Here is a 26,798-nt window from a genome sequence, read left to right as displayed (position 1 = left end):
TGTTTAAGTAGTACAATGGAATGCTTATAGCTATAATTACAGACATTGCTGCAAAGAAATGCACAATAACCAGAGTACCAGACAGGACATGAAAGTCTTTTTCTGATCCAAATAACTGTTTTACTGCAATATTACCACTAGGGGACAGTGCACCCGGTCATAACCCATGACAATGTGTGCATAGGTGGAGACCTTTTACATAGACATGTGAACATGAATGCAAACACAATAAACAAGACAGAGATTTATTAAGGCCATGTTTATATACACATACAAATGACAAAACGACATGAAGGTTTGCCTCTCTCTGAGATCTGTTAGGCCAAACGAGAAGCCCAACTTTGTGTCTGTTCCTTTGCAGCACCCTAATTAGCTGTCTTCTGTCGGCCCATAGGACGACAGGGCAACTCCACACATGACACACAGGCCAGAGAAAGTCATGTTCCGGAGGAGCGGGTAAAACAGGGGAAGGCTTCACAAATCATGGTATTTGTGGGAAAATCTTAACATTTAAATGTCTATTGGAGATAGCAATATAGTGAATATTGGGATGCATGCATGTATGTGCAAATGTGTGTGTGTGTGTTATAGATCTTCCCACTAACTCAGCAGAATATTTGTGAAGAGCTTCTACAGTACCTGTCTCTCATTGTGTGTGTGTGCCAGTCATCTGTAGTGTGAGAGCCCCTTGGCTCTGTGTTTCACACTCCTCTACCATATGCACACACACACACACTGCAGCCACCACACAGATGTAGGCCAGGAACGCAGCCTTCCGGGACATGGTGCATCCCCAGCAGACTCAATCTATTTTAATGAATCCCTCCGAGTTCCCCTCACAAGACGGCACACTGTTTTCCTGCTCGTGCTGCTGTCAGGTGTTGTGCTACTCTCTCTGCTCTGCTCTGTGTATGTGAGAGAGACATCTCAGGTACTCTGCTTATATGATTTCCCCTTACCCTCTGGTGACATACCTTTGAAAAAGCTGTTTAAAAATGCTTACCACAATCAAGGAATAACAAACAACAATAACAGCTAGCAGGTAGACTGACAATATTGTGCATGTGCTTGAATATACAGTTTAGCCTAGAAATCTAGACGCACCCTAGTGGCAGCAAATTAAATTTGTCTAGCAACTCTCCGTTGGCTTGTGAGCTCGAGAAATTAAACTTCTATCAGGCCAATCAAAGCGTGTATCGAGTCGTTATAGAGTATAGAGTTGCAACGGTTTGGCTTGAATTCCCTGCTACTTGAAGACAAATAAGATGGATGTTGCTGTTGGCGAACAGTGTGACACGAGTTAAGCTTTTATTAAGTTGGCAAAAGTTTGAACTAGCCAACTAGCTCCGCTGGTGGTAAACGCATGGGACTCATAGCGCTGTCCTATTACGTGCAGAGGGAATTTGAGAGACAACCGATTATCCCACCCCTCGGACTGAGCACTGCGAACGGTGAGTGCCCAGACCCTACATTTTAATGTGGGTCTGGCTCGTCAGGCTATATACAGTTGGCACAAAAGGTAAAAAATTGTATTTCTGGATATATTTCCAATTAGACATCTAACTATGCAGGTACTGCTATTACTCATTGCTGATTTCTAGGCCTTGCTTAGAGGCATGGTTGGAACCTTTTTTTGTTATCAATAATGAATAATGAAAGTTCTGAAAGCCCCAGGGACAAATGCCCCATATCAGTTTACATGACATAAGCTGAAACCATCATCAGCCTGGCCACCTGTATTTTCCCAATTTGAGAAATAAACATTGTAATAGCATTGCAATGTTAAATGAGCCCAGTCAAAACCAACTGACCAAGTTAAATGAGCTCAGTCAAAATTCAAACATGACATGAGATATTCTTATTCCCTTGTAAATACATGGCATTGTGTCCTCCGTCTCAAGTCAATTAACCACCACCTACTGGTCAGTCTTCTATTCAAAGCATTATTCCAAACATTTGTAAAGGCCAGAATCTAGCATGCAAGAAGTTTGTCAGTTGTATTGGAAGTAAATAATAATGGCACATGTATAAGAGTACACTGTATCTGAAATGGGTGCAATCAGTAACTAGAAACCTGAGCAGAACCTGACTGTGCTGGGCTTGACAGAGATGCAACTCTTTAAGATAGTGGACAGTTAAGCTGTCAGTCGGGAAGCCAGATGCAGAAAGTTAATCATATAAAGTGACCCTATCCATGTCAAGACAAGAGTTCTCCAGCTATCATTAGTGTGTGGCAGGGAGAACAGGAATAGACCAAGTGGATATACAAAGACATGTGAATTAAATCATGGCTCCTTCAGTATATCCTTGTTATATAAAGCGATTCATTATGTCTATATATACTGCTCAAAAAAAATAAGGGAACACTTCAATCATACACTGGATCGGTACTCTGACACTGTTTGGTTCTGAGGACAAGTAAAACTTTTGAGGCGAGTGTTTTATTTTGCAAGAACTGTCAGGCATTCTGTGAATGTAGTTTGAGAATGGAGAAAAGGGTGGAAGGTTTCAAAAAATGTGTTTTAACAATTGTGGAAAACTGTAAGTGTTCCCTTAATTTTTTTTTTTTTTAGCAGTATATTTTACACTGTAAACAAGGAAAGACCTTGTAGCACATGTAGCACATTTTAAATGGTCACACTTCCTGAACCTGTCTAACAATGACATGTCTAGCAAAATTATTTGTTTATTCATGCAAGCATCACAGCAGATATTTGATAACTTGAATTGTTTTTATAGAATGAGATCACAACAGCAAACATCCAGTGTTGCCATACTGCATCCAAAAACTGATGCTTTTTAGAATATTTATCCTTTTAGACACCTGCTATCTTTCTATTTACATTCCCATCCATCTTCCAAAAAAATGTAATAACAAAAAAAGCAAAAGACAACAAATAAATGTATGAAGAGTGCTGGAGACGAGGTGTTCTTATACAAATACTGAACATTGATAAACATCTTAAATATTTGTATCATCTCTTCAAAAAGAAATAACTAGGGGATGCAGATTCTCATTTTGAAAAACTTTTAACCTGAAACTTCTAACCATACAATTTAAACACTCTTGAAAACACACAATCTACAATTTTGGACTGTGTGGTTCTCAATGGGCTTTGCAAAACTTCACTGCCATATAGTCCTGTGATGCTCTCTCATGTTTCCCCGAAGAGGATACATGGCTATAGATCAACAATTCCTCACCCTTCATGAGTTCCTTTTTTGTATCACTCAGTTAATTAAGAAATTAACCAATTAATTGATTAGATAATTGCTTAATTGATTAGTTGAGAATCTTAACTAATTCATTAAGCAAAAACCTGTGCAAAAAAGTCATGCTTGAGGTGGTGTTGACTCGGGGAGAGAGGTTTACATATGTAGGTAAGGCTCCATCCTGTCCCAGGACTGCATCTCGTAGAAGAAGCCATCACAGACGCCGACCCCGTTATCCACTGACACGGGCACAGCCTGGACCTCCTCTCGCAGACAGTCCCAGGCGTACGACTGCTGATCCGAGAACATGGTGAGCTCCTCGTAGTACTGTGGGGGAGTGACGGACAGGTGCACGCCGTGAATCTGCTGCGGGTAACCCCCTGGACATTCGGTTGGGCCGCCAACTGCGCTCACCTCCACAAACCTGGGGGTCAGGGGCTCTGGACCGGTCACACACCAGTTCCCACGGCCCGCGATGTGCCAACCTGGCTGGAGATCCTCCATTTCTTTGCTCAGCGAGTGCAGAGCGGCACTCAGTTCCAGGTCGTCAAAGGTCTGCCTCCTTCTTTCGTCATCACAGGCATCTGAAGCCCAAGCGTCTGAAGGCGCTCGCATCTGCTGCGCCAGAAGTGGAGACTTCTGAGCCCAGTTCTGGCCGTCGCCAGAATTACGTTGCTTGCATTTCCTGACATACTTCATTCCCCCGTGTAGGGCCTGAATATGTTCCTGAGAATTCTTGAACGCTTTGCTCTGTTTGGGGATACTCTGATAAGTATTTATGCGTTTGCGCTTAAAGATGCCATTGACAAACATGTCTGCATACTGAGGATCAATCTGCCAGAACCCTCCTTTTCCTGGTTCATCTTTCTGCCTTGGTACCTTTCTAAAACACTTGTTGAGGGAGAGATTGTGGCGAATGGAATTCTGCAAAATGAATAGATACATTGGAGAAATGAATGTTTTGCTGGCCAAAGGCATGTCAAAATGTATAGCAATGGTATGGACCCCATACTTTCATATCATGACCTAATTGACATGACATGCTTGACATGCTTTCATATAATAGACTTTAATATGACATGGAATGCAGGCCTAGACATAACAATAAATTCACACTCTGAAATGTCTGTAGTAATGTCAGTCATATCAATTAAAAAGGCTTGCTCCTTTCACTGATATTGACTGACAAATGTACTGTGAAGTAGGGTAACTACAACAATACTGCTATCTATGTAAAATACCTTACCAATATGCCAATAAAAGGGTGTGGGTTACACTCAAATGTATTGCTTAATGAATCTACAGTACATCATCAGCACCCTAACATCATATCAAGTCCCTCACCTGCCAGCTTGGCTCTGCATGCTTGTAATAGCAGAAGTTCTCTGTGATCCAATTGTAAATGGCTGAAAGGGTCATTTTGGTTTTCTTGCTGGCTTGCATGGCCATACAGATGAGTGTGGCGTAGGAGTAAGGAGGTTTCACTTTGGAATTTGTCTTGAAGTCAACATTCGAGCTGACGGCTCCTGTGAAGTCGTGATGATCGCCCTGACTTGTCTCCTCCTGCTGGGATGAACAGCTGTTACCACCTGGGCTGACTGAGATGGTGGACGATGTCAGATACCCAGAGGCTTGTGGTGCACCTGTGGAAGCTGCAGGGCTGACTGAGGAGTATGTGCTTTGAAGTTGTTGGTGCAGCAGGTGCTCTGGGTGACATCTGGAGCCAGGGAGACTCTGCGGGTTAGCACTGGGAATGGAAAAACCTTGAAGCCACTGCAGACTAGTGAGGCTATCGTCCTGTCCTGATGTGGCATTCTCTTCCTTCTGGTGGAGCATCATCCATTTCCTCTTGAACTTGGTAGCCATGTCCTGACAGCCTTGCACTGGCATTCTGAAACACCACACTATGTGAAAAGCAAATTGGTTAGGTTTTTATCACAAATAGTATTGAATGAGCAGTGACATATTTTTAATATGATGTTATATATCAGCAACCATAATAAATAAATACAAACAACGATAACAAGAAAAAAAACTGGGTAAACTTACCTTTTTTTTGTAGCTAACGTTAGCTACCTGTAGTCTTTAACAGTGGCTAAACTGCTCGAAGATGTTAGCCTTGGATCTTGGTAACAGTTCACCTTATATTTGAATAAGGGTTGGTTGGTGTCCTGTTGGAACTTATATATTGAATTATTTTGTTCTTTCTGTTCTGGAACAAGACAACAACTAAACAAAACTGCTGACGGTCGCCTGTGGAAAACAATGACAGCTAGAGAGCTCTTGAAACAGAACGCCAGGTCTCGATTGGCTCCTAGGCAACCAGGTTTCGTCTCGCAACCTCTGCTCGCAACCCAACTTCCTGCGAGTTCGAAGCCGAAGGGTTTGTAAATAAACGAATGATGACTTTGCAACGCTTCACTGCGAGTAACTTAATACTCACAAGAAGTCCAATGTTAACCTAAAACTCTTTGGCTAAGAATGAACGCTTAATGAATGATATAGCCTAAAACACTCCATCAGCTTTTCAAACAATTTACAAGACATTGTCCTGTAGGCTATGACAAACGCCTTGGGCAGGGATATTATTCAACCAAGTGGGCCAGACTGGGCATACGTAGCTGACATGAATGCTGTCCGAATATCTATCAGATCTAATTTGTCTGAACCATAGACTATGGTCTGAACTATTAAGTGTATTTGTAAACCGGGACAAAGTAGCCTAGCCTAAGACCTACGTTGTCTATGATCGATTTCCATTAGGTATTCAAATTCTGACATAAAAATTTAAAATCTGAATTACATAAAAGTAAAAACTAAAAGAAACTTTAGCTCGCAAGCAGGTTGTCTTAAAGGTAGCCTACAGAGCCATATGTAGCCTAAATGCCGCACTCTTCCACCTGTCCGTCCTTCCCACACGCGACGGCATCCTTCTGCGACATCTAGTGGTTTGCTTTTGTAAACGAGTAACAGAGCAATATAAAGGTAATATGGCTCTGAGTTAGCCTAGGCTACTTCAGTCGACTGTCACAATCCTGGAGAGGCCTCTTCTTAAGATACATCTATAGGCTACAGTGTTTCTCTTTCATAGGACTTGTGAGATTATTCTTTACTGTTTTATTAGGGAAAAACTCTACCCTCACTCCAAATATTACAATGAAATGCTCAACAAAAGACAAATTACAGGGCTACATTTAAACTCACAATTCTTCAACCACATTAACCTAGAAGAGTTTTATCATTTTGACACATTAATTGCTCTGTTATTGAAAGTCGTAGTAGAAACAAGTTGAGGCACATATTTGAAAACCTGATTAAGTATGAAATCAAATGAAAAATGGATTTGCCCATCATTCTTATAAGGATGATACTCAAGTCTGTCTGTCTTTGCCACCAGATGACTCAATTTCTGCATCCCTCAGTGATATTTCAGTAAGGCCTTACAGATGTGTCAATACAACTACACCTCAACACACATACAGTACACTGTATAATATTGCATCACATACACTCAGCTAGTTTGTTCAAGCTATGTAGCAAACTTGGAAAAGAAGATAAGAGCTCAAAGCTTGTGGTGACCCTACTTCACTTGAGGAAAAAGACACACTGGAATCAGACATTTGATTGAATTTGATCCCTTGTGGATTTTTTACTTGATTATCACTATGATGATCAGTGTCTTGAGGACTAATGGGTTAAGTAATTCCAGGTTATTTGTATTTTCCCCAAAGCAGTAAAAGAAAACAATATATTAAGAAAGTAATGATAAAACCACCACGACTCTGAAACAACAAAGTCATTACTGAAACGTTAAGCTTTATTAGTTTTCCACATGCCTCTACACCAACTAGGACAAAAGTATCTTGAGCGTATGCTTTAAACAATGAATGACCCAAAGCAGTATTACCCTGGATACCAGGTCAATAATATTTGGAACAGGAACAAGAAGGCACGGTGTATCAGTATACTGAGATGGCACATCAGAATAGTCTAGCCACTGTGAGTCTAAAGTGTGAAATAAACTATAAATAAGCCCACAAGTGAAATTATCTGGTGTTTAAGATTCCTGTTACTGTTGCGAAACGAGAGAGGTTTCTGGTTAATATTGGGGGAGAGGATGTGTCAGTGGAGATAAAAGCTGATACACAGGCTCTTACAATTGAAACTTTGTGAGATGCAGTTCCTTTCAGAAAAGCATAGATTACTTCATTTAGTACACAAAGCTTAACATTAAAGCATACCACACCTTGTTATTACAGATGAATAACATATTCATAATTATTATATAATAAAACACTGCTGTTGAAATAAATCAGTATTATCCAGTTTAGAGTTCACTCACATACTGTAGATCTGTACATAATCAATTATTTTTAAAAAGGCTTTCTTATGTGCTTGACAAGTGGTCCTTTCACAAGAATACAAAAGCCCCAAGCAACAAGTAGCCATGTTTGCTCTAAAGAAAGGCACATATACCTATATGAGTAATGCTACACTTGCAGGACTGGGGACAGTCAGTAGACTCCGAGCTACTCAAGGGTACTGTCGCGGCAACACAACCATATCCTGTCACACCCTTCACTATAGTTCGCTTTTCACTTTTGAACATGTTTTGATGTGTTTAGCAAACTGGACCAATATTCACTGGGAGCTGAGAAATATACTGCTGCACACGGTCAAGTTCAACAATACTATGTTTCAGCCAGGCAGCTAGGAAAAAATAAATCAGTACAGTTGCAATCAGCTTTGACGCCACTTGTGCACAGACGTCAACATTATGTCAAGAATATACAAGCATACCTAATATAAATAATAATAATAATAATAATAATAATAATAATAATAATAACAACAACAACAACAACAACAGGAGTTCAGCTGCACTGCCTTATCACACTTCTCAAATATAAACAGTTAAAATGTACACATTTACAGATAACACTGTGAAGAACTTTACATACACATTACATATGACAGAAAAAAAAAACTTGAAAAAATGGATTAAACCATACCTTACAAAATGAATCTAATCACAATAACATAAAGATGAGCATGACACAAATCTCGCTATATTGTGACCTTGACCAAATTAGTTCTGGTCCTGACGAAAATCCATCTTACCCAACACAAGGGCAGTGGTGCATATCATAAGCTGAAATAGACTGGTAATTAACCCTTCATCTTATACAGAGATGGGAAACGAAAGCTTATAAAACTCACTAAGTGCATGTTTGTGAAAGGTTACCGTCAAAGAATGAAAAAGAGAACATCACCAAACAGATTTTTAGATTTTACATCACTACAGTTGCATAATGCCACTCAGTTAGTAAGGAACACAGCTATAATAAGTGTCATGGGTACCTCCAAACCTCATCAAAAAGGGAGCTTTAGGGCCGTCTACTTTTTTAAAAGGTTACCATGATTAACTTCAGCATGAACATCCACTATCGCCAACAGTCAACAGGTCATGCCGACAGCCACCAGCCATTTACAGAAATTCAGTCTTAGGTGGGGCAGAACTTGATTTGCTGGCGCGGACAAAAAGCGAGATCCCTAGCAGCACACTCATGCTCGATCTCCGAAGGGTCCACATTGGATAAGGAGGGAATGTTCTGGAAATGTACAGTAGTGAACAGGGAGAGAGGAACGCTGGGGGAATTCAGACACAGAGAGGTGTCCACCTGGGGTCTGGGGTGGTAGGTAGGGGGTCAAGCTATTCGTCCTCCATGTGCAAACTGCTTAGGGGGCGCAGGAGAGGCTGGCTGGAGCAGTTGGTACTCTCGCTTTTCAGACTCTCTGTGGAATCTGACGACCCTACACAGACAAAGAGAGCCAATGTGAACAAGCGTTCTCACCTTTACACATTTCATCTACAAACCACCGGAGTGACATGTCTTTCTTTTTTTTTTAAATGATTTCACTACACTGTAAGAATAAGCCTTCATTTTCAAGCTTGAGTCACACAAGAAAGTAAAGGGAAGCAAGAGTGAAGGAGAGAGCCCACTACATACCAGAGTTACTCTTCCATACCAATAGAGCAGGACTCAGGACCTAAAGCTGTGCAAAGCAAAGCAGGGAAGGGAGATAGGATGGCAAGGGGGTTCAGTTAGGAACCACAGAGGAACAACAGCACAGTTGTTAGAATGCCAAGCCAGAGTACAGAAGGCCAATTAGGAGAGAGGAGACTGCCAGAGAGACAGGTGAAATCGTGTGTAAAGCGCAGATAACAGTGTGCTTACACAGAATCACTAAAGCAGTGAGTGAGAAAGACAGTGTCAATTGATCCTGATAAAACACAAAACACACACTAGATTACACTGTTCAACACACACACACACACACACACAGGTTTCCTTTTGTGACTAGTATCAAAATTCAATCTATTATGAGGGCATAGCTTCATTAGATCACCCCTGTGTGTTTCTCTGGGTTACTACTCTTTGCGGTTTTTTGAATGTGTAATGTGTATCAGAGTAATGTGTGTGCACACCTGGGAGAGAAAGGTCTTCGGCAGGGTCACTCTCTGTCTTGGTCAGGCTGCTGTGCTCGCTGCTGCAGTCCTGCATTATCTCCTGTTCAGACAGCAGACCTTCCTCTGCAAGAGACAGCACAGAGCAGGCCATTACTCATACATTTCACCACTCCCCTACATTACCCTGTATTAGCGCTTAGCTATTAGCACTGGAACTTCAATACATGTCCAGCTAGTGTGCTACAATCATTGGCTACAACTGACGTCACATCCTTCAAAAGATTTGGCCACACTTTACTTGGACAGTCCGCCCACAGACTATCTACAGATGCTCAGATTATTCATAAACTATCTGTTGAAACTCTGTTAAGTACAATTTATGGTTAAGTTTCAGGTTAGAGCGTGGGTTGGATTTATTTACAGTGATGTTCAGTAATTGTACGAGCAAGCAATTTTTTAACTTGGATCTTAACAGATGATCTGTGAAGTCTCTGAGGGGCAGAATATCCAAATGAAAAAACAGATGATTCTAATAGAGTATAACACCGTAGCAGCACAATACATTTTGCTAAGCACTTTAATGAGGGATATTCTGATGATGGGCCGTTTTAGTGCAGTGACACGTGGGTTCTTTCTGAACATTAGGGCAGGAAAGTCAGCTCAAATTAGTCCCATATACTCACCATCCTCAGGAGTGGTGGACTCTGGGACGTCCTCGGCTCCACTGGCCTGCTGGGATACAGGAGGAACAATGGAGGGATCATCACTATGAAATAAATGTCCCTTCTATTGCTTACAGGGCTTAAATCAAGGCAAACCTCTGTGTCTGAAATGATCAGAAACCTTCCAAAGCTGTTATGTATAACGCTCTATTTTCAAATGTTAAACACTCTGGCCCAAGCCTGAATTGAGGCAGAGGGCCTGAGAACTTTAAGACCTGTGCTTATCTGTGCCTTTCTAAACGCCCAGTCAATGTCAACAGTGCACACAGAAAGCACCAGACTGCTACCAGACACCTCAGGGGATGCAGCCATTCATCACAGCCAGAGAACAAGAATGTGATTCCAAAAGGGACGACAGGCTAATTCATCACAGAATGCCGTACTGTTCAGTGTACTCCATGCCGAAGGCTGAGGAAGGGTCCTGAATGATGTCAAACAGTGGCTATGCGAGTCCTAAGCTTGTCCGTTAAGGGGACATTGCCAACTTTTTGGGAAGTTAACTTATTTGCCGTCTACTCGAGAGTTAGATAAGAGGATACATACCCTTTTCTGTGCATGCAGCAACCCAGTCTGGCACCGTTAGCCTATCTAAGCAAAATTCACTGGAACTGGGTTACACCCGTTACCCTATAGTTCCCTTTTAGATATAGACTAGCTAACTGCATGCATGTAGGCCAACTGGTATAACCCATTTTCAGTGAATTATGCTAAGATAGGCTAATTGTGTATGACCGAGTTATTGCATACACAGAGAAGACAACAGTATGCACCCTTTTATCTAACTCCAAACTACCTTTCTATCTACTATCCAACTTCCTAAAAAGGATGCGGCTTTAGTATGCAACTTTAATTCAATACAATTATTGCCAACCAACAAATTGCTACTTGAAGTCTTCTAGTTGCTGGTTCAGAGTGTGTAAATCTCCAGTGTTTGTGCTTAGTCCTGGCTCATTAAATAGGAAAAATGTGAAGTGATTTGAGTCATTAAGTTAATCAATGTGTCGCTTCGGGAGCATGGGAGAAAGGGGTAGAATTTGATTGGCTGGTGAGCTGAAACATCAACAGAATTTTAGACTGTGCCTTAAAAGGTGTACCAGTGGCCAGGGAGCAAGGAGACTGACCTCAGGTGGCACGGGGCTACTGGAGAGGGTAGCGTGCGGCTGGGCGTCCGACAGCTCCGACAGCTTTTCCTCGTCCTCCTCCTGGATGGGTGAGGATGGGGACCGAAGGGTGCTGCAGGAAAGACACACACACACACACACACACACAGATTGAGAGGACATGGACACTGCTTTGTAACACACTGCCTCCCTGTGGAGTCTGGTGTTTTTCCTCTCACACAAGAAGGACAGGGACCTGCAAAGTCTACGGGATGAATCACAGGTAGCACTGCAGAGTCATCAGTCTGCTGGATACAGGATGTAGTGTCCTCTGGCAGAACCTCTCAGACAGGCCTTGGCACAGCCATCTTTCTCTCCTCTTCCTGACCTCGGGCCAACAACTACCCAGTGGAGATGACGGGAGGTGAGCGCCTCCACAGCAATGTCAACACATATCCACGGCACACACACTCAGGACAAAACGCCTCCGTCTTTGCATGATGTCCCTGCATCCTGTCGTTACCACTTATGTGCGCTGCGTCTCCCTTTAATTGGTTTGTTTACAGGCATGTGTCTGACGTTGACATGTTGTCAATTCAGTGGGGTTTCCTACCTTCCTATCTTATGGCTTCACATACCTTAATATTCTGCTGCCGCAGATTTTTTAAGATAAAAAAAGATATTTTAACACACTTTTTTTCTAATTGACTTTTAGACCAAATTGTCAGACTTCTAATTCAAATTCTAATTAAATAGGCTAGGCTATATGATCTCATCGTCTCCCCGTATGCATTCGCGGTTCATTTTAGGCTATTTATTGTATTTATTTGGTAGCTAGCTGCCTCAACTTTCTGTAATTGGTCCGAAAGTCCAAACATCCAAAAAGTGTTTTCATACTGCACACGAACCGAACCATGGTTCAGTTTGATCCGGACCGAGACAAACATCTTTTAGTTCGGACCAAAGTTTGTGGTCGTGGTCTGTGGCAACTTTCTCACCTACAATTTTGGTTCGGACCAAACTGAAAAGTCCGAAGGTCCGGACCAAATGAGGTGTGTGTAAAATGCGTGAGTTAATTTTCCCAGGTTCGTCACTAAACCACACACTTGGGAAAACTCCCTTGTTAGCATCACATAACAGCTAATGTTCTGACTGTCCCACAGACGCTGCTGTGATTCCTTTCGAGGACATTGCAGTGTTTGAGGTGGGCACCATCACAGAGGGACGGACAGGCTCACCTGTCAGGCGACTTGCTGACTTTGCCCTTCTGCAGAGCGCTGTCCCCCGGTAGTTCCGAGGGGCTCAGGGGCCGGCCATCACTGCCCACACCGCCCGAGAAGTTGATCTCATCGTAGAGGGGGGCGGAGGGGATCCCTGGGGACACGGCCCGCAGACCGTTCATCGCCTCCAGCAGAGAGATGGGCTCAAAGCCTGGAGGAACCGAGTCGGAGCTCTGGGATGAGCAGAGAGAACACACACACAAAAGCAAAGTGAGATAATTCACCATTGTCTGTTTCCTATCCATATTAGCAAATTTTATAAACATCAAAAAACATAGCAGAAAATGAACATACACATGGGTTTTGATTACAGAGCTGTAAGCATCTCAACACTAAATGTAGAACAGAATTAAGACTAGACCCGTACGGAGTGTTCATCATGGTCCATGGTCTGGGCAAGCACAGGGCTGAAGGAGACTGGAGAAAGGGCTCCAGTCTTCTTCCTCACTGCTCGGATCTGCAGCAAGGCTCTAAACGCTGGGGAACACAACAGGAACACACATTAATCACCACATATACGCCACTAGGCTATGCACTGTACTGAAGCTTAGGTATCGTTCCTCACTTATAAGTAGCTTTGAGAGGGAAAAACATGTCTGACAGTAAGTAAATGTAATTAATGTTAAGCATAAATTAATGCTTATGTCAGTCGTCACACCCAACACAAAAATGACTCTATGCAAAATCAGGGGGACACAGTGCAGTGATGAGTCTGCTGTTTTTGTTTACTTACGCAGGCGGCAGATGGGACAGTTGTTGGCCTGGTAGCGCAGTGTGTCTGCACAGGAGTTGCACAGACACAGATGTCTGCAGGGCAGGATGAGCGTGTCCCGCAGGTCAGACAGACACACAACACACTCATTGCTGTTGTCACTGTTCTCGTCATCCAAAGGCTGGGACAGAAAGGACACAGTCAGTGAGGCTGTTATTTACATGTGGGCGATACGAGGGACACAAAGCAATACAAGGGACACGACTGGGAGTGGGTTTGGTAAAAGGATGAGTGGTGATTCAGTCACACACTCGCTGCTGTCGTTAGTGCTCTCGTCATCCAAAGGCTGGGAGAGAGACCACACACAGAGCCCTAATTTGAATGATGCAAAGTGCAAAGTCTAACTAAATCTAATTTCATAACTAGGCTAATTTAACACCACAAGGACTACCAAGACCTAAGCCACAGATATTGGTGGGTCACCTCAATTCTCCTAGCCTTATCCTATCGGACATTTAATTTGTACAGTCTGACCACTTTCCATTGCCAAGCGTTAACTTTCTTGAAGGCAGGTACGCTGTTGAAGTTTCAAATTAATGGATCTGCCCAGAGCCATTCTGGTGTGCCATAACCAATCGCTAAAGTTTGGTCGTGACGTACGCCATGCTCAAACTAGCGCATGACCTCAACGTCATTGTTCTCAGCCACTCCCTCAATTGGCCTGAGAAAACCCGCGAATATGCCGAAAACCCAGACGACATACTGAAGGAAAATGACAATTGAGTGGAAGTACGTAGTAGGGCAGAGCCAGGCTACAGTTCTCCTACATGCCACACGATAGTTATAATTCATGCACAAGAACTTTGCACTTTATCCGTCACTTAAACTAGAGCCAGGTGCCACGATATCCTTACTCATGTGTTAGGATAAGTTAGGGTTACATGATAGGGCAAGCACTGACTTGCAGGCGGGGCTTCAGTGATGTCACTACCTGTGGCTAATTGGTGAATGAACACCTGTCCTGTGTCCCTGGCACACAATTAGTTTTGCAAGCATTTGTGAAAAACAGGCGGCTGACCTGACCGTCCCCTTGTGTGTTTGCCCGGTTAGCAAGGCAAATCTTTGTCTCCTTTGGATTTTAAACCACCACAACAAAACTGAACTAAATGTATTTGTCATGTCTTGATGTCATGGGCACACTGGCAACTACGCCGCTCCATCCGGCATCTTTTGTCTTGTTATGCGTCTTGTTTGTGGAGCGCTTTGGGTTGCACTCTGTGCATGTTTAAATGCGCTTTAAAAATAAAACTGACTTGACTTGACCATCTGAACCGAAACATCGCTATTCATGAGGTGCGTCAAGAACTTCACCGGTAAGTGAGAGCCACAGGTAAGTGATCTCTCACTGGAGCTCTGCCAAAGTTGACACATACACACGGTAGGTTCTACTTCCACGTCTGTACATCATGTGTAGTTTAGCGTTTGGGGTTTTTGCATCACATTAAGTTGTGGAACTGAAGGAATTATTTTAGCGAACCTAACTGTGGAAAGAACATTTGAGAACCCTTGTGGAAGGGAATGTTCACCTTGGTCTCTTGGTTATTTTTGTTCTCAATCCCATAGATCTCCTGCAGCAAATAGCTCACTCGATCCACCTGTGGGGAAATATGGTTGATGTAGAGATCAAAACTGTCTGCCAAACTTTACACAGATAGTCCAAGATAATCCAAATATGTATTTGTCTACGAGGTAGGAAGATACTCACAATTTGTTTCTGCTTCAAAGGCTTCACAGAAAAGCTCCCGTCCATGTGCTGTCAACCAAAAATGGGGCACACTGGTTAACCTCCTATTTATACTCTACGATAACATTTGAGAGAACATCTAAATCAGTGGATTTCAAAGACTACGCGCTCAGTCTCAGATGGTTCATTATAGGCAAAAAACAGGGTCAGCAGATTAAAATAGTTGAGGAGGGCAGACAGGAAACCTTAAATCCAGCGATGAAGGGCAATTTTTAAAAAAAAGCAACACATCAGTGTAGCATTGCACACCCTGGAATGTGAGGTGCAACACAACCACAACAAGAGTAATTCAACTACAACACAAACAATATGCCAACTGCACAGACATGCCAAAGAAATATACAAAGCCTTCTCAGTATTTCAACATGCAAGATATTTTTCCTCAGTTTCATTTAGAAAGAGCATATACGATCGTTGGCTGCCAGTTTCACTTTTAACTAAAAAAAGATGCAGGTAACACAAGTGTAACAGCTTCAGTGTTTACATTCATTCCTTCTGTTACAATCATGTTCAGCAACTATAAACCACATGAACCAACCATGACTAGTGTGAAGAGTCCAGAAAAACAAACAGAAAATGTCCTGAGAAACTTTACTGTAAACTCACTCTCTCAAAGGCTGCAAGCAGTACATGGGCGTGTCCTAAGCAATCTGCAAAGAAAAAAATATTTTGAAAGTATATCCACACAAAAACAAATAGCACTACAGTAAACAAGGTGTCACAACCTCATTGGAAAGGCTTCTCATAAGTACTTACCATCCCCTTCGTCTACCACTGCTTGGATGACCATGGGGAAGACACCTCGATCAAGATCAAAATTTAGCTGACAAGAATAACACACAAAGTTAAAGTCAGCTTTATTGTCAATTTCTTCACATATACTAGCCATCCAGAGGAATGAAATTGCGTTTTTCTCCATCCCTCGGTGAAGAAGAAAAAAAATGCAACAGATAAGACAAAAACAAAACAAATTAACCCCAAAAAACAAAACTGGACTGTTTTGTGTGTATAGTGTACAGGCCACTGCATATATTGTAATGCAGTCATTGCTGCACTTCATCTATACAATACACCACCTGACAGATTGCATGCATATTACGTGCAACTACATACTAGGTGCAATGACTCCATAGGAGCTTTGATTGATTTTCTGTACCTGTCAAGGTGAGCAAATCATGCGTAATCAACAACTATTGTATAACCTGTACTCACATCCTCCTCCTTCCATTCATCGAAATCGATTTTGAAGGACGGCAGAGAGAACTGCTGGCTCACTCCTCTCTTGTAGTGGACCGTTTCGGAAGCCATAGTGGGAACCTTTGAGGTGTAGCTGGTGAAAAGCATCACCACATCACAGCATTTAATAATGATCTTTACTACACATCAAAAACTTAAAAGAGCATTAATTAAAAAGCATCAACGCCTACACATTGGTGAGGAGTCACAACGCCACTGCTTACAAACACAGCACTCTGCTTCACTTTATGTAATACTATTGAACGAGATTGCTTATCTGAAATACTAGTTAGACAAAAAAATAACTCTGCTCAAAATGGAACTCTTATTCTTACACAGCCATTCCATTACTGAATTCTTCAAAAGCCTGGCAATAGATGCTGATGGCCACCCGTGCATCTGAATCAAAGGTGAACTCGACTCCATATAGGACCCTGGGCTTGCCATCTTCTTCTGTGGGACTGTCAGCATCATCTTTGTACCTGAAATTAGACGAAGACAACGAATCAAAGACTGCTAATAGCATGTATAAATCAATGCCAATACTGACAGTCAAAAATCAAAGGAAACCATCTCACCTTACAAGACGCAGGGAATCTTTCCTGATGTTGACAAGACTCCTCAACGTTTTAACTGGCTCATGAGGTGCCGGTGTAACATATGGGAACTAGAAGTCAAGGAGATAAAGATACAAATCAGGTTTAATCACCTACAAAATAATTATTATAGGACATACTTAAAATGGGTGTAATTATTATAGGACATACTTAAAATGGGTTTTACCTGTACAGGACGATTGCCAAGGAAGTTCAAATCCATATTTTCCCCAAAGAGGTAGCCTTCTGGATGGGGTGTGTCAAATTTCTCCCCTCCCATGAAAAAAGTGACTGGCAAAATAGTTCCCTTAGAAAGACATGGCAAACGTCAAGACGTATGGTTTTCACAAAGACAATTGTTTTGAACAGTTGGCATGTGCTGTGGAGACTGCACCGTCTGTTTTCATAATGGTTTGATACAGCTGTATCGTCACAACATTTTAAGGTAGCAAAGTAGCCAGTTAGTAAGGTAGTCCCTGGTACAGCTATAATACCTTTATTACTTCCAGGGCCTGAGCAATCATAAATTGATGCTAGTATCATGGAAGCGTGGTTAGCTAACTACATTAGACACACTGATAATACATTAAAGCAAGGCTATACGTTAGCTTACCTGATTTAGGTGGAAATCTGTATGCCGAATTAGCCTGGATGTCAATATCCTCGACACCCGCGATCCTCCGACTAAGTATTGAGCCCATTTTGTTCTTGTTGATGATCTGGCTAGATGGTAACTTAGACGCAATGAAGTCTGTAACGTTAATGTTAAACGCTAGCTCAACTGGCTAGAAGATATTTGCTAGCTAGATTGTTTGGCTAAAAGGATAACCACCAGTTATGTCGACTCGTTAACATACACCCGGCTGTGTTGACAAAATATACGACAATCAGGTAAAACTGAACCGTACAATCTCCACGTAATTCGATGGTGAATAAGTTAAACAAGATCTGACAGTAAACGATAACTTACAGGGTAAATAACGATAACGTTGTTTGAGCAATGATTCTTCTTACGTTAGCTACGTAAGTAGCTAATTAGCTAGGTAGCCAGCTAATGATTTGGCTAACTAGGGAACAGGTTAACGTGAATCTTAAGTCGTACACTAGCTTCTTGATTCTCGAAATTTGAATTTCGTGTTTTGGAGCACTATTCTGCTGTTAACGACTGACGAAATGTTATATAAACATGGCATAAAAATTAGACGCCAAAGGCAGAAAAGTCTAACCTAACGTTAGTACACCGCCGTGTCTCAGCATGAAACGATATGATTGGCTGAAGCTTTAATGACGTTGAAAAAGTAATCCAACCCTTGACAAGAACATCAAGGCACCTCCTACCGAAATATCTTTGTAAACATTAGCTTGATCATGTAGAAAGAAAATGTTATCTTGTAGACAATTCTAGGCTACACGACAGCAAATCCGTGCATTTAGCTTCTATTCCAAGATAGCAGATTTGACGTGGGATAGAAATTCTCTGGTTATAATATGTGTGCATGTTATGTTTTGATAGCAAACACGTGCGGTGATTTTCTGAATTCTCCAATTGCCTACCCTGGAAAATTACACAATTACTAAAATTAATAATACATTCCTGTAAAATGCGGGGTACTGATTTATATGTTTTAAGCATGAGCATGTCCATTCAAGACTGATGCCTACATTTGTTAAACCGACTGGCAATAACCAGCAGCTGGTCATAATTTTCTGGTATTGTTTACTGAACTAATGACACTTCCTATAACGTTACAGAAACACCTAGTTGAGATTATTGGTTGAGGAGGATTTGCAAGCAGCTCTAGCCTACCACAATGATCCTTTCAGTTCGCTGCAGTCAGTTGTCAGTCAGGGGGCGCCGAGGACACTGTTAGCCTACTTAAACATTATCGTTGGTTCAACCGGCAATGGTGGATGGGTGAAAAGACGAGACCTTCAACCTCGTTTCGATTTTAGGCTTCAACACTGATACGTAAACATAATAATTATGGATGAATTAAAACACCAGGTCATGATTAATCAGTTTGTTCTAACTGCTGGCTGTGCGGCAGACCAAGCAAAGCAGCTTTTACAAGCGGCACACTGGCAGTTCGAGGTAAGGACACGCTTGCTCTATTTCTGTTTACATGAAGGTGGCTGAATTGTGTATGTTTGGAGAACCCGTTAGCCCTAGCAATACTTGATTCCTTTGAACAAAAATAAGGACTCGTTTGAACCGTGTAGTCCAGGAAAGGCTACACTCCTGCTCTAAAATATTATTGATATATCTACAATTTCGACATTCATTATAGCTCATGTAAAGATAGCGTGCAAGTCACACCAACACTGTCATCTGCTGTTATGTAATGTAGGCTAAATGGCAAATCGATGTAATGTGGGAATTATTGGTGAAATTGTGTAATTTCAACTATAAGGAATGCAAAGGAGATTTTGTAGCAAGAAGTTTGTCACGGTAGATGTTATATCAGCTCTGTTGATTAGGCTACTCAGTCGAGCTTTTTTCGGTTTTGCAGACTGCTCTCAGCACATTCTTTCAAGAAACTAATATACCATACAGCCACCATCAAATGGTAAGTATGGTCATATGTTTTCTTGGCACTATAATTGTTTGGTTGTTGTGGTGTTTTGCCATTATTAATGTTCTTAGTGGTGATAGCAATATGTAGAGGTTAAAAGGGTATTCTTACAAAAAATAAATCCTGTCCGCCATGTTGCGGAGCACGCGTCAAACAAAAATAAACACAGACTCTGCTCACGTTTTTTGTACTGTTTGAGCCTACTAAAGAATTAAACATATTTATACAACACCAAGGTCGGGCCTCTGGTTGCCCCACGAAACTCAGAAACCTTTGATTCAAATTTAACGCAGACTGGCCAGACATCTAAATGCTAATTCAAGCTTTCATACGTGTTCTTAAATTGTGGGGGAGGGTGATTCCAGGAAGGAGAGAGAACATTTTGAAACTGCTGTTTACATCCGTGGTGGTGTAGTGTTAGTTGCATTCAGCGCTATGAATGAAACTCAAACGCTGAAGTAAACTCAACACTTTCAAAGAACATGTCCCCAAAGGCCATGATTTAAGCAAGTCAGACACCAGATGTTTTATTTTCTATGAATATCAACATCCTGTGTACTGCTTGACAATTCAATTGGCGTTTGACTGAACAGCTTTGACTAGATCTAAGGAAACAGACATGCACAAATGGGTGTAATAACTTAAAACTGACACTTCATATGGTGTAGTTAGTCGATCATTACCTACAGGCAATATGATTCAATTTCTGTGATTGAGTGTGGGAACATTACAGTAGGTGTACCGACAGATGAGTATTTCAGTTTTCCATTTATTAAAGGACTTTGCTACATAATGACTCAGTTCACACCGGGACTTAGTCTGGAAACATCAACTTTACCAGATTTATGGTTATTGTATTATTAAAATGGCTGCTCTAAGTAATTATGCAGCATACAGGGAACCATTAGAAGCCATTTGTGGAAGACACCCTCAAGGAAAAGGGTATTCACAATTATGTTTGGTGTTACTAAAATTGTCTAATAGCCTCATACAGCAGTTTTGAATCTCTAAAGAGCTAATCTAAGGTCTTCCAATGCTTTGACACACACTACAAACAACCTGAACTCAACTGATGCAGACTACATTGAAACCATTTCAAATCCATGTAAAGACCATGGTTGGCTAAAGAACTTTTGCACAGAACCTTATCCAAAGCACCAGAACATGCAATATGCAAAACTTTTTAACTGTTTTAAGTTCAGATGCTGTTCACTGGAAAAAAACCCCCAAACATTACGGTATGTAGCTTCTAAGCCATAATTAGAACAAAAGTAATCCTTTTGTGAACCTGTCTAGCAAGATGAACATTTTAAGGGATTAAGCCATTGTTTAATCGAATAGATTCTGATTTGACTTTGTTTGGTTTCTTGTCTGGTTTGTCTTTAAAAACATCAGACAATTATTAAGCTCTAGCGTACTTGAGTGTCCACAACAACAACTGCTACTACCACTACTCCTACTACCACCGCCACCACTACTACTACTACCTGCCTGATATTATTGAAGTACTATCAACAATACCCTTGATATTTTATGGGGGGATTCAAATAGGCGGCCATTATGATGTGAAATGTAAAACAAACGACAAGCATGTTTTTGTGATGCATTGATTGATTGATTTTGAAATTAATAAATAAATAAAATGCCATTGTACATTATTGGTAAAAATGATAAACACAATAAAGCCCTAGGGCTTATTTCCATTGTGGTCCTTTCATTGTGGTCCTTAAATATGTCAGCTCAGTAGTATGTGCGCTTTATTTTAGGTCAGGAACAAGAGAGTGCCAGTAACAGAGGATTTGCCAACATGGAGGCCTATGGTGCAGCTTGTAGGAAACAAATGTGTGTTGAGAAACTCCCTGTGACAGCAGAGGAGGAGGATATCGAGTGACACAGTTCACACTTTCAGCTGAGCCCTCTAGTTGAGTCAGTGTTGACATCTGAATTCCTTTGCTCAAAAAAAAGTTTGTTGCACTTTGCGTACTTCATTCTCTCTTGGGCTTATGCTTTCCTGTCTCTTTGTTCTTCATTGTGCTTGGAAAGGCACTGGCTTTTCTAAAAACAATCTATAAACCATTTACAGGCTTAGCGCCTGTCCCTTTATCATGATGAGCATGATAGCCATTTGGACCTTAATTATTTTTGGGAGGGGTTAAATGTCAAAAATTGTTATGACTTCTTGCAAAAAACAAGAGGTACATTTTGTTATTATGCAAAAGGAAATCAAGTTCTTTATTTTTATACCTCTTCCCCCTTTAAAAATTGGGAAAAGCTTAAATGTATGTTTAATGGAAAATCAGTTCTCATTAGTGTACTGTACTGTTTCTTGCAAGAGGTCATAACAATTTTTGACATTTAACCCCTCCCAAAAATAATTAAGGTCCAAATGGCTATCATGATTGATGTACCGAGCTCAAAGTTTTCATCATTGAATACTGAGAATTTGTTTAGTGAAATACTGAAATCTTAATTTCTCCTCAAGATGAGTGTGTGATCCCCTGTGTGTGATCATTGTGTGATCCCCTGTGTGTGCGTCTCGGTCTATGACGGACGTAGTAGATGCATGTTCCTGTAAAGAGGAAGTGGAGTTATAAAGTTAGCATGTGACACAGAATGAGGGGGATGGGTATTCCCCTCTCTCCCTTTAGGGGTTCTTCTTTAGTCATTTTCATTCACTACATCTTTGTCATTATCATGTGTGGTATTTTGTCTATGAAAAGGCGCATCCTAGGGTACTCTTACACAGATCCTCTGTTATGCCTTGATCATCCTGTTCTTTCTCATCTCTGCTCTGTCTTGTGTACTGGTGTTGAACAACTATTGTTTAAGTATGGCTGTAGAAATATGCTGTAACAATGTGCAAATTATTGGAATCAGAATTATTGGACAGGGAGTAGAACAGTACTGTAAATAGAATATCTAGAGCCAAGCAGGGCTGGTGTGGAAAAGATAATTATTGTCACACTATATTGCTACAGGGATTACACAGCGGTCTTTACACTCCATACTGATGTGCCTAAAATATAGAAATGCATTCAGTGTTCATTAGAGAGGAATGTTATTTATTTACGTTACCTTTTAGAGATTGTAAAATGAAAATCCGAGTGTAAACAAACCCTTTTGTACATTGTTGTGGGCATATACAAAACAATACTTCATTTGTTTTGAATGGACACTGTTTTGGGCCAACAAAATGGAGGGCATTTGTAACAGGGCCAGAATACCATTGTTCAAACAAATGCAAAAAAAACTAAATGTTTAGTGAATAGTCTCAGCTGTGTTTTCCTGGCAGAATGCCTTTGTTTTTCCTTCAGTTTTCATGCCACAGTAGTCATCTTTTGAAGGCTGTACCTTGGTGCTGTGAAACGTGTGGTTAGTGTCTTTGTTCAGACGCCGCTCTTGAGAGCATCTCAGCAGGCATAATTGCACACTGGTGTGAAGGTGACAATGAAAAGTCTCTTGTCTTTTTCTCAGAAAAAAAGTTACATCACACCAGGGAGGACTTGCGGACTCTTTCTGCGAATAGAACTAAACCTTCTTTTGGCATCTAGCCTACACTTTGAATTATTTCCATCCATTCTTGAAGCACTAGCAGTCCCAGGTTTTCTCTTGAAGTTGTAACTGTGTTTTGACAATTGTAATCACCAGGAATTATTTTGATGGGCATCTCTCTTGTTAGAGATGAGGATACCAGTTTCCTGTGTGTAATTCTTTAGGACAAAAAAAACATGTTTGTCATGCATGCACTGCATGATCACATTTTGTACAAAGCATAGATGTAAGGATATCCTGTGTTCTAAAAACAGGGAATAATTGTGTGGACTCGGGAGTATGTGATGTGTATGTCAAACTACTAATTTGCAATGGAGAATTTTCCTTAGGTCATGTTTGTTTTGGCATGGTGGCTTACTGTTTTGCTTTGAGGGCATTGGCCCCTGGGAACATTTATAGCATGTACTAAGAGACAGGAAACAGGAAGTAGGAGTCTTCATGTCGCACCAAGGGGCCAGCCAATAGGGGGAAGCTCCAATTACACGTGAAGCTGTCTATAGAATTGTCATTTGATTCTTGTTATTGTCAATTTATTTGGTGACCAATGTTATGGTACAGTAATTTACCTTGTATTAGATGCATCGCGTATAAACCACAGGACAGTGTTTTATGTACTATGTACATGAATTAACCACAGTGCCTAATAGCCAAATTAATCGGATCATGGTATCATCAGAAAGAAGAAAATAAATGCATTCCCATATATAGCCTGCCCCAGTGTATTAACCTAATGGCTGAATACATTTTGCTAAATCAATGTATAAACCTAGGATAATAGGCAGGAAATAACAATAACGGTAACGTCACACATAGCATAAAAATGGCCTGTAATGATAGTTGAAAAGTATAGTAAGGGTGAATGAAAGATTTTTCCGGAACACTACACTCTCCTTATTGTTGTCACTCTCCTTCCTCCTCCCATAGATGTGCACTCCAGCAAACACGCCAGCGACGCCACCCAACTTCCCCGACGCACTCGCCATGTTCTCGCGCCTCAAGGCCTCGGAGAGCTACAACAGCGCGGGCAGCCCCCGTGGGTCCATGGCGACTTCCCCACCACCTCAGGTGAACTGGGCCATGAGCCCCCCAGCCCCGAGCCCCCAGGGCCTGTGGACTGCAGCGCCACGGGCCCCCCAGACGGCCACCCCCCCGTCAGGCTGGCCCGCAGCCGTGGCCCAGCAGGCCTCTCCGGAGCAGATGGCCACCATGGTCATGGAGGCGGAGAGATGAGGGCCTACCGCAGGGAGGTTACACACTACTGGGAGGACCGTCCTCTCTCGGGTGGGACGTGGGGAGAGGGCCAGGGTTGGGATGGAGATCTATCTTTTGCAATGTGGATAAGCACTGAAGAAGAAATCAAACCAGTATACAATGACAGGGCGAAACGGGTGTGGGTGGGTGGGCGGGTGGTTGGGGGGGCACGGTTGATGGGACAAACACAGGGTGCCTCAATGCCTAGAAGAACATTTTGTTTTTGTTTCTGTTTAATTTGAATGTTTAAAATTGTCCCCATAGTATTAAAATGGAGAACAAGGCCGATAGATGTGAAGGACTTGAGGGCGCAAGTGGGGTTCTTGTGGAGGACTCTACTGGTATGTGAGATGTCCACTCTTGCATTGTTCTCTCTTTAGCTCTCTCCCACAACTGAGTACACTGCATTAGATGACAGGGTGTGTACTCAGTTTTTTAAGTTCGAACATTTTTTCAAAGTGAAATCATGCGCTGTGTGTGTGTGTGTGTGGTATCTGAGTCATTCGTATCATCCACACGAACATATCTTCAATTGCAATTATACAATAGGCCTAATTTTCATTTGATTTGGTGGACAGCTAAGCAAGCCTAGTCACCAAAATATGTCCTATACTATTGGTAAGAATTGGTATGAATTATTTCCGAAACTCATCAGAAACCCTAGAGTTACTATAAGGACCTCAGTAAAGTTGGCACTCTTTTTGTTTGAGTTAAGAAGGCTTGTATTAATGATCTTTTTATTGCAACAAGAAAGCAAAAGGTTAAGATGAATATTATTTGAAGCACTGAAGGTTCTGGTGTACTTTTTCATTACACATTTTTTTCATTTTTCACATTTTTTAAGATTAGCAGATGACAACTTTGTATGACCATTGAAACCACTTTCCACAATATTTGTGGATGGCCTTCATTAATTTATCAGTGTTCTGTTTGTGACAATAAACAAGGTATACATTATGTGAGACTGACTCTAAACTCTCTTGGTGTGTTATATCATTTGTCGACAGGAATCTACTTTGAGGACTAAGGCAACCTTTTGTCAGAAAAACACGAGATATGGATAGAGAAGAATGGTCTGAAGGCATGTTGTGTCTGTCATGGCAATGTTTTTACCTTTGTCTGGAATCGGATATGGTTTATTCCGCACCCAAAGAAAGTATGTGTAGACCAATACCAACTTAAGACCACAGTGGCAAGGTCTTTTCCCACTCACTAGTGTTGAGATAAATATCATAATTGCTTTGGTTTTCATTCCAGTATTTAACTTCTGCCTAGACTTTGTGGCTCTCGCCTTGTCTTAACATTTGCCCTAGACTTCATCTATTATTTTTTGGTTTAAACATTTTAGAGTATTTTGAAGTTCTCTGAGACATTATGATTGACTTTAATTGGTAGCAGTAATGGCTAGCAATAGCTAATGATTTGTTGATGAAGTTTCTCAGTGTTCAAACATGACCTGGTATGACCTTGCCTCTAGTGCTATCGTAACCATCCAACTATACACAGGTAACTGGTGTTTCGTTGCTCCAGACAGCAATTAAATTCTTATTTGACACTGAAGAATTAGAAGAATCTAAGCAAAGGCTTCAATCAAATAATATTTTATCAACAATGCGCGAGAGGCTGTGTGAAAACATGAAACATGGATGTTTGAAGGCCAATTGGAGATCTGTGATCCGAGTAGCTTTTAGCTACCGTATTATGTCGCTCTGACTACATACATATTCTGTCAATACAGCCACCCAGTCATAAAACAAGTAGCATAAACATGGAGGCAAATGTGGGTCATGTGGTGGGTTTACTGTATGTCCTTAAATCTCCTCTGCCTCCCCGCCAGCACCTGCCCATGAAAGACCTTTGAGTTTTTAGGCACTCACTAGAGAACACCCACGTCTGCCTTTGTCACCTCAGTGTGTGAGTTTCAGTGTTTGCAAAGCGTGACCTGAATGGTAGGCAGTTGCCAGTTTGGGCAAGGACAAGCTGAGCTAGACAAAGGGCTGGGCATGTCCAGAACAAGCCTTTTGAAATGGTATTCTCAGCCTGTAGATTTCTAAGAAGAAACGGAAAATACGATTTTTTTTTTCATATTCCCTGTTTATATTCAGGAGAGAGCTTTGCAGGCACTCTTCCTTCATCCACAGCCCTGCTTTTGTCTGTCTGTATACGCAGGCTGAGCTGTTTGTTTTTCCTTGCTCTTGGTGATGGATGAGCATATGGTTGTAATTAAAACCGTTATCAGTGACCATTTTGGTAAGCCTTCATTCACTTTGTGCTTTTATAATGAGTT

The 26,798-nt window shown here is 41.5% G+C and overlaps 3 protein-coding genes across 3 annotated transcripts; 1 reads left to right on the top strand and 2 right to left on the bottom strand.

Annotated features, from left to right (window-relative positions):
- Positions 1-2,668: 2,668 nt before the first annotated feature.
- LOC125296496 (forkhead box protein J1-B-like) lies at positions 2,669-5,906 on the bottom strand. The gene is made up of 3 exons (XM_048246447.1): positions 5,266-5,906; positions 4,558-5,118; positions 2,669-4,137 (listed from the first exon to the last, which is right to left on the bottom strand). Exons 2-3 carry the CDS (start codon positions 5,101-5,103, stop codon positions 3,370-3,372), a joined length of 1,314 nt encoding a protein of 437 aa, XP_048102404.1. The 5' UTR covers positions 5,104-5,118; positions 5,266-5,906; the 3' UTR covers positions 2,669-3,369.
- Positions 5,907-7,009: 1,103 nt separating this feature from the next.
- Positions 7,010-18,398, bottom strand: mgrn1b (mahogunin, ring finger 1b). Its single transcript, XM_048246442.1, is given in 17 exon segments — positions 7,010-9,027; positions 9,704-9,808; positions 10,369-10,414; positions 11,529-11,640; positions 12,746-12,960; positions 13,155-13,264; positions 13,521-13,680; positions 15,086-15,154; positions 15,265-15,312; positions 15,910-15,953; positions 16,060-16,126; positions 16,516-16,633; positions 16,875-17,021; positions 17,118-17,206; positions 17,323-17,421; positions 17,423-17,442; positions 17,749-18,398. Coding segments are annotated over 17 exon segments (1,638 nt in total). The 5' UTR covers positions 17,837-18,398; the 3' UTR covers positions 7,010-8,926.
- Positions 18,399-18,799: 401 nt separating this feature from the next.
- On the top strand, positions 18,800-24,645 carry ubald1b (UBA-like domain containing 1b). Its single transcript, XM_048246484.1, has 3 exons — positions 18,800-19,227; positions 19,646-19,702; positions 24,185-24,645. The coding sequence occupies exons 1-3, from the start codon at positions 19,120-19,122 to the stop codon at positions 24,488-24,490; spliced, it is 471 nt and encodes a 156-aa protein (XP_048102441.1). The 5' UTR covers positions 18,800-19,119; the 3' UTR covers positions 24,491-24,645.
- Positions 24,646-26,798: the final 2,153 nt, after the last annotated feature.

This window comes from Alosa alosa, chromosome 6 (assembly GCF_017589495.1).
Source record: "Alosa alosa isolate M-15738 ecotype Scorff River chromosome 6, AALO_Geno_1.1, whole genome shotgun sequence".
Classification (NCBI taxonomy): Eukaryota; Metazoa; Chordata; class Actinopteri; order Clupeiformes; family Clupeidae; genus Alosa; species Alosa alosa.
The sequence above is the reverse complement of the archived record's forward strand: the minus strand, read 5'-3'. Positions and strand labels throughout refer to the sequence as shown.

Excerpts from the sequence above, each read along its gene's own strand:
- ubald1b (XM_048246484.1), top strand. The coding sequence starts at position 19,120 with ATGGATGAATTAAAACACCAGGTCATGATTAATCAGTTTGTTCTAACT. Across the intron at positions 19,228-19,645 it reads CGGCACACTGGCAGTTCGAG|ACTGCTCTCAGCACATTCTT; the intron begins GTAAGGACACGC and ends TCGGTTTTGCAG. Across the intron at positions 19,703-24,184 it reads CATACAGCCACCATCAAATG|ATGTGCACTCCAGCAAACAC; the intron begins GTAAGTATGGTC and ends CTCCTCCCATAG.
- LOC125296496 (XM_048246447.1), bottom strand. The coding sequence starts at position 5,103 with ATGCCAGTGCAAGGCTGTCAGGACATGGCTACCAAGTTCAAGAGGAAA. Across the intron at positions 4,138-4,557 it reads ATGCAGAGCCAAGCTGGCAG|AATTCCATTCGCCACAATCT; the intron begins GTGAGGGACTTG and ends TTCATTTTGCAG.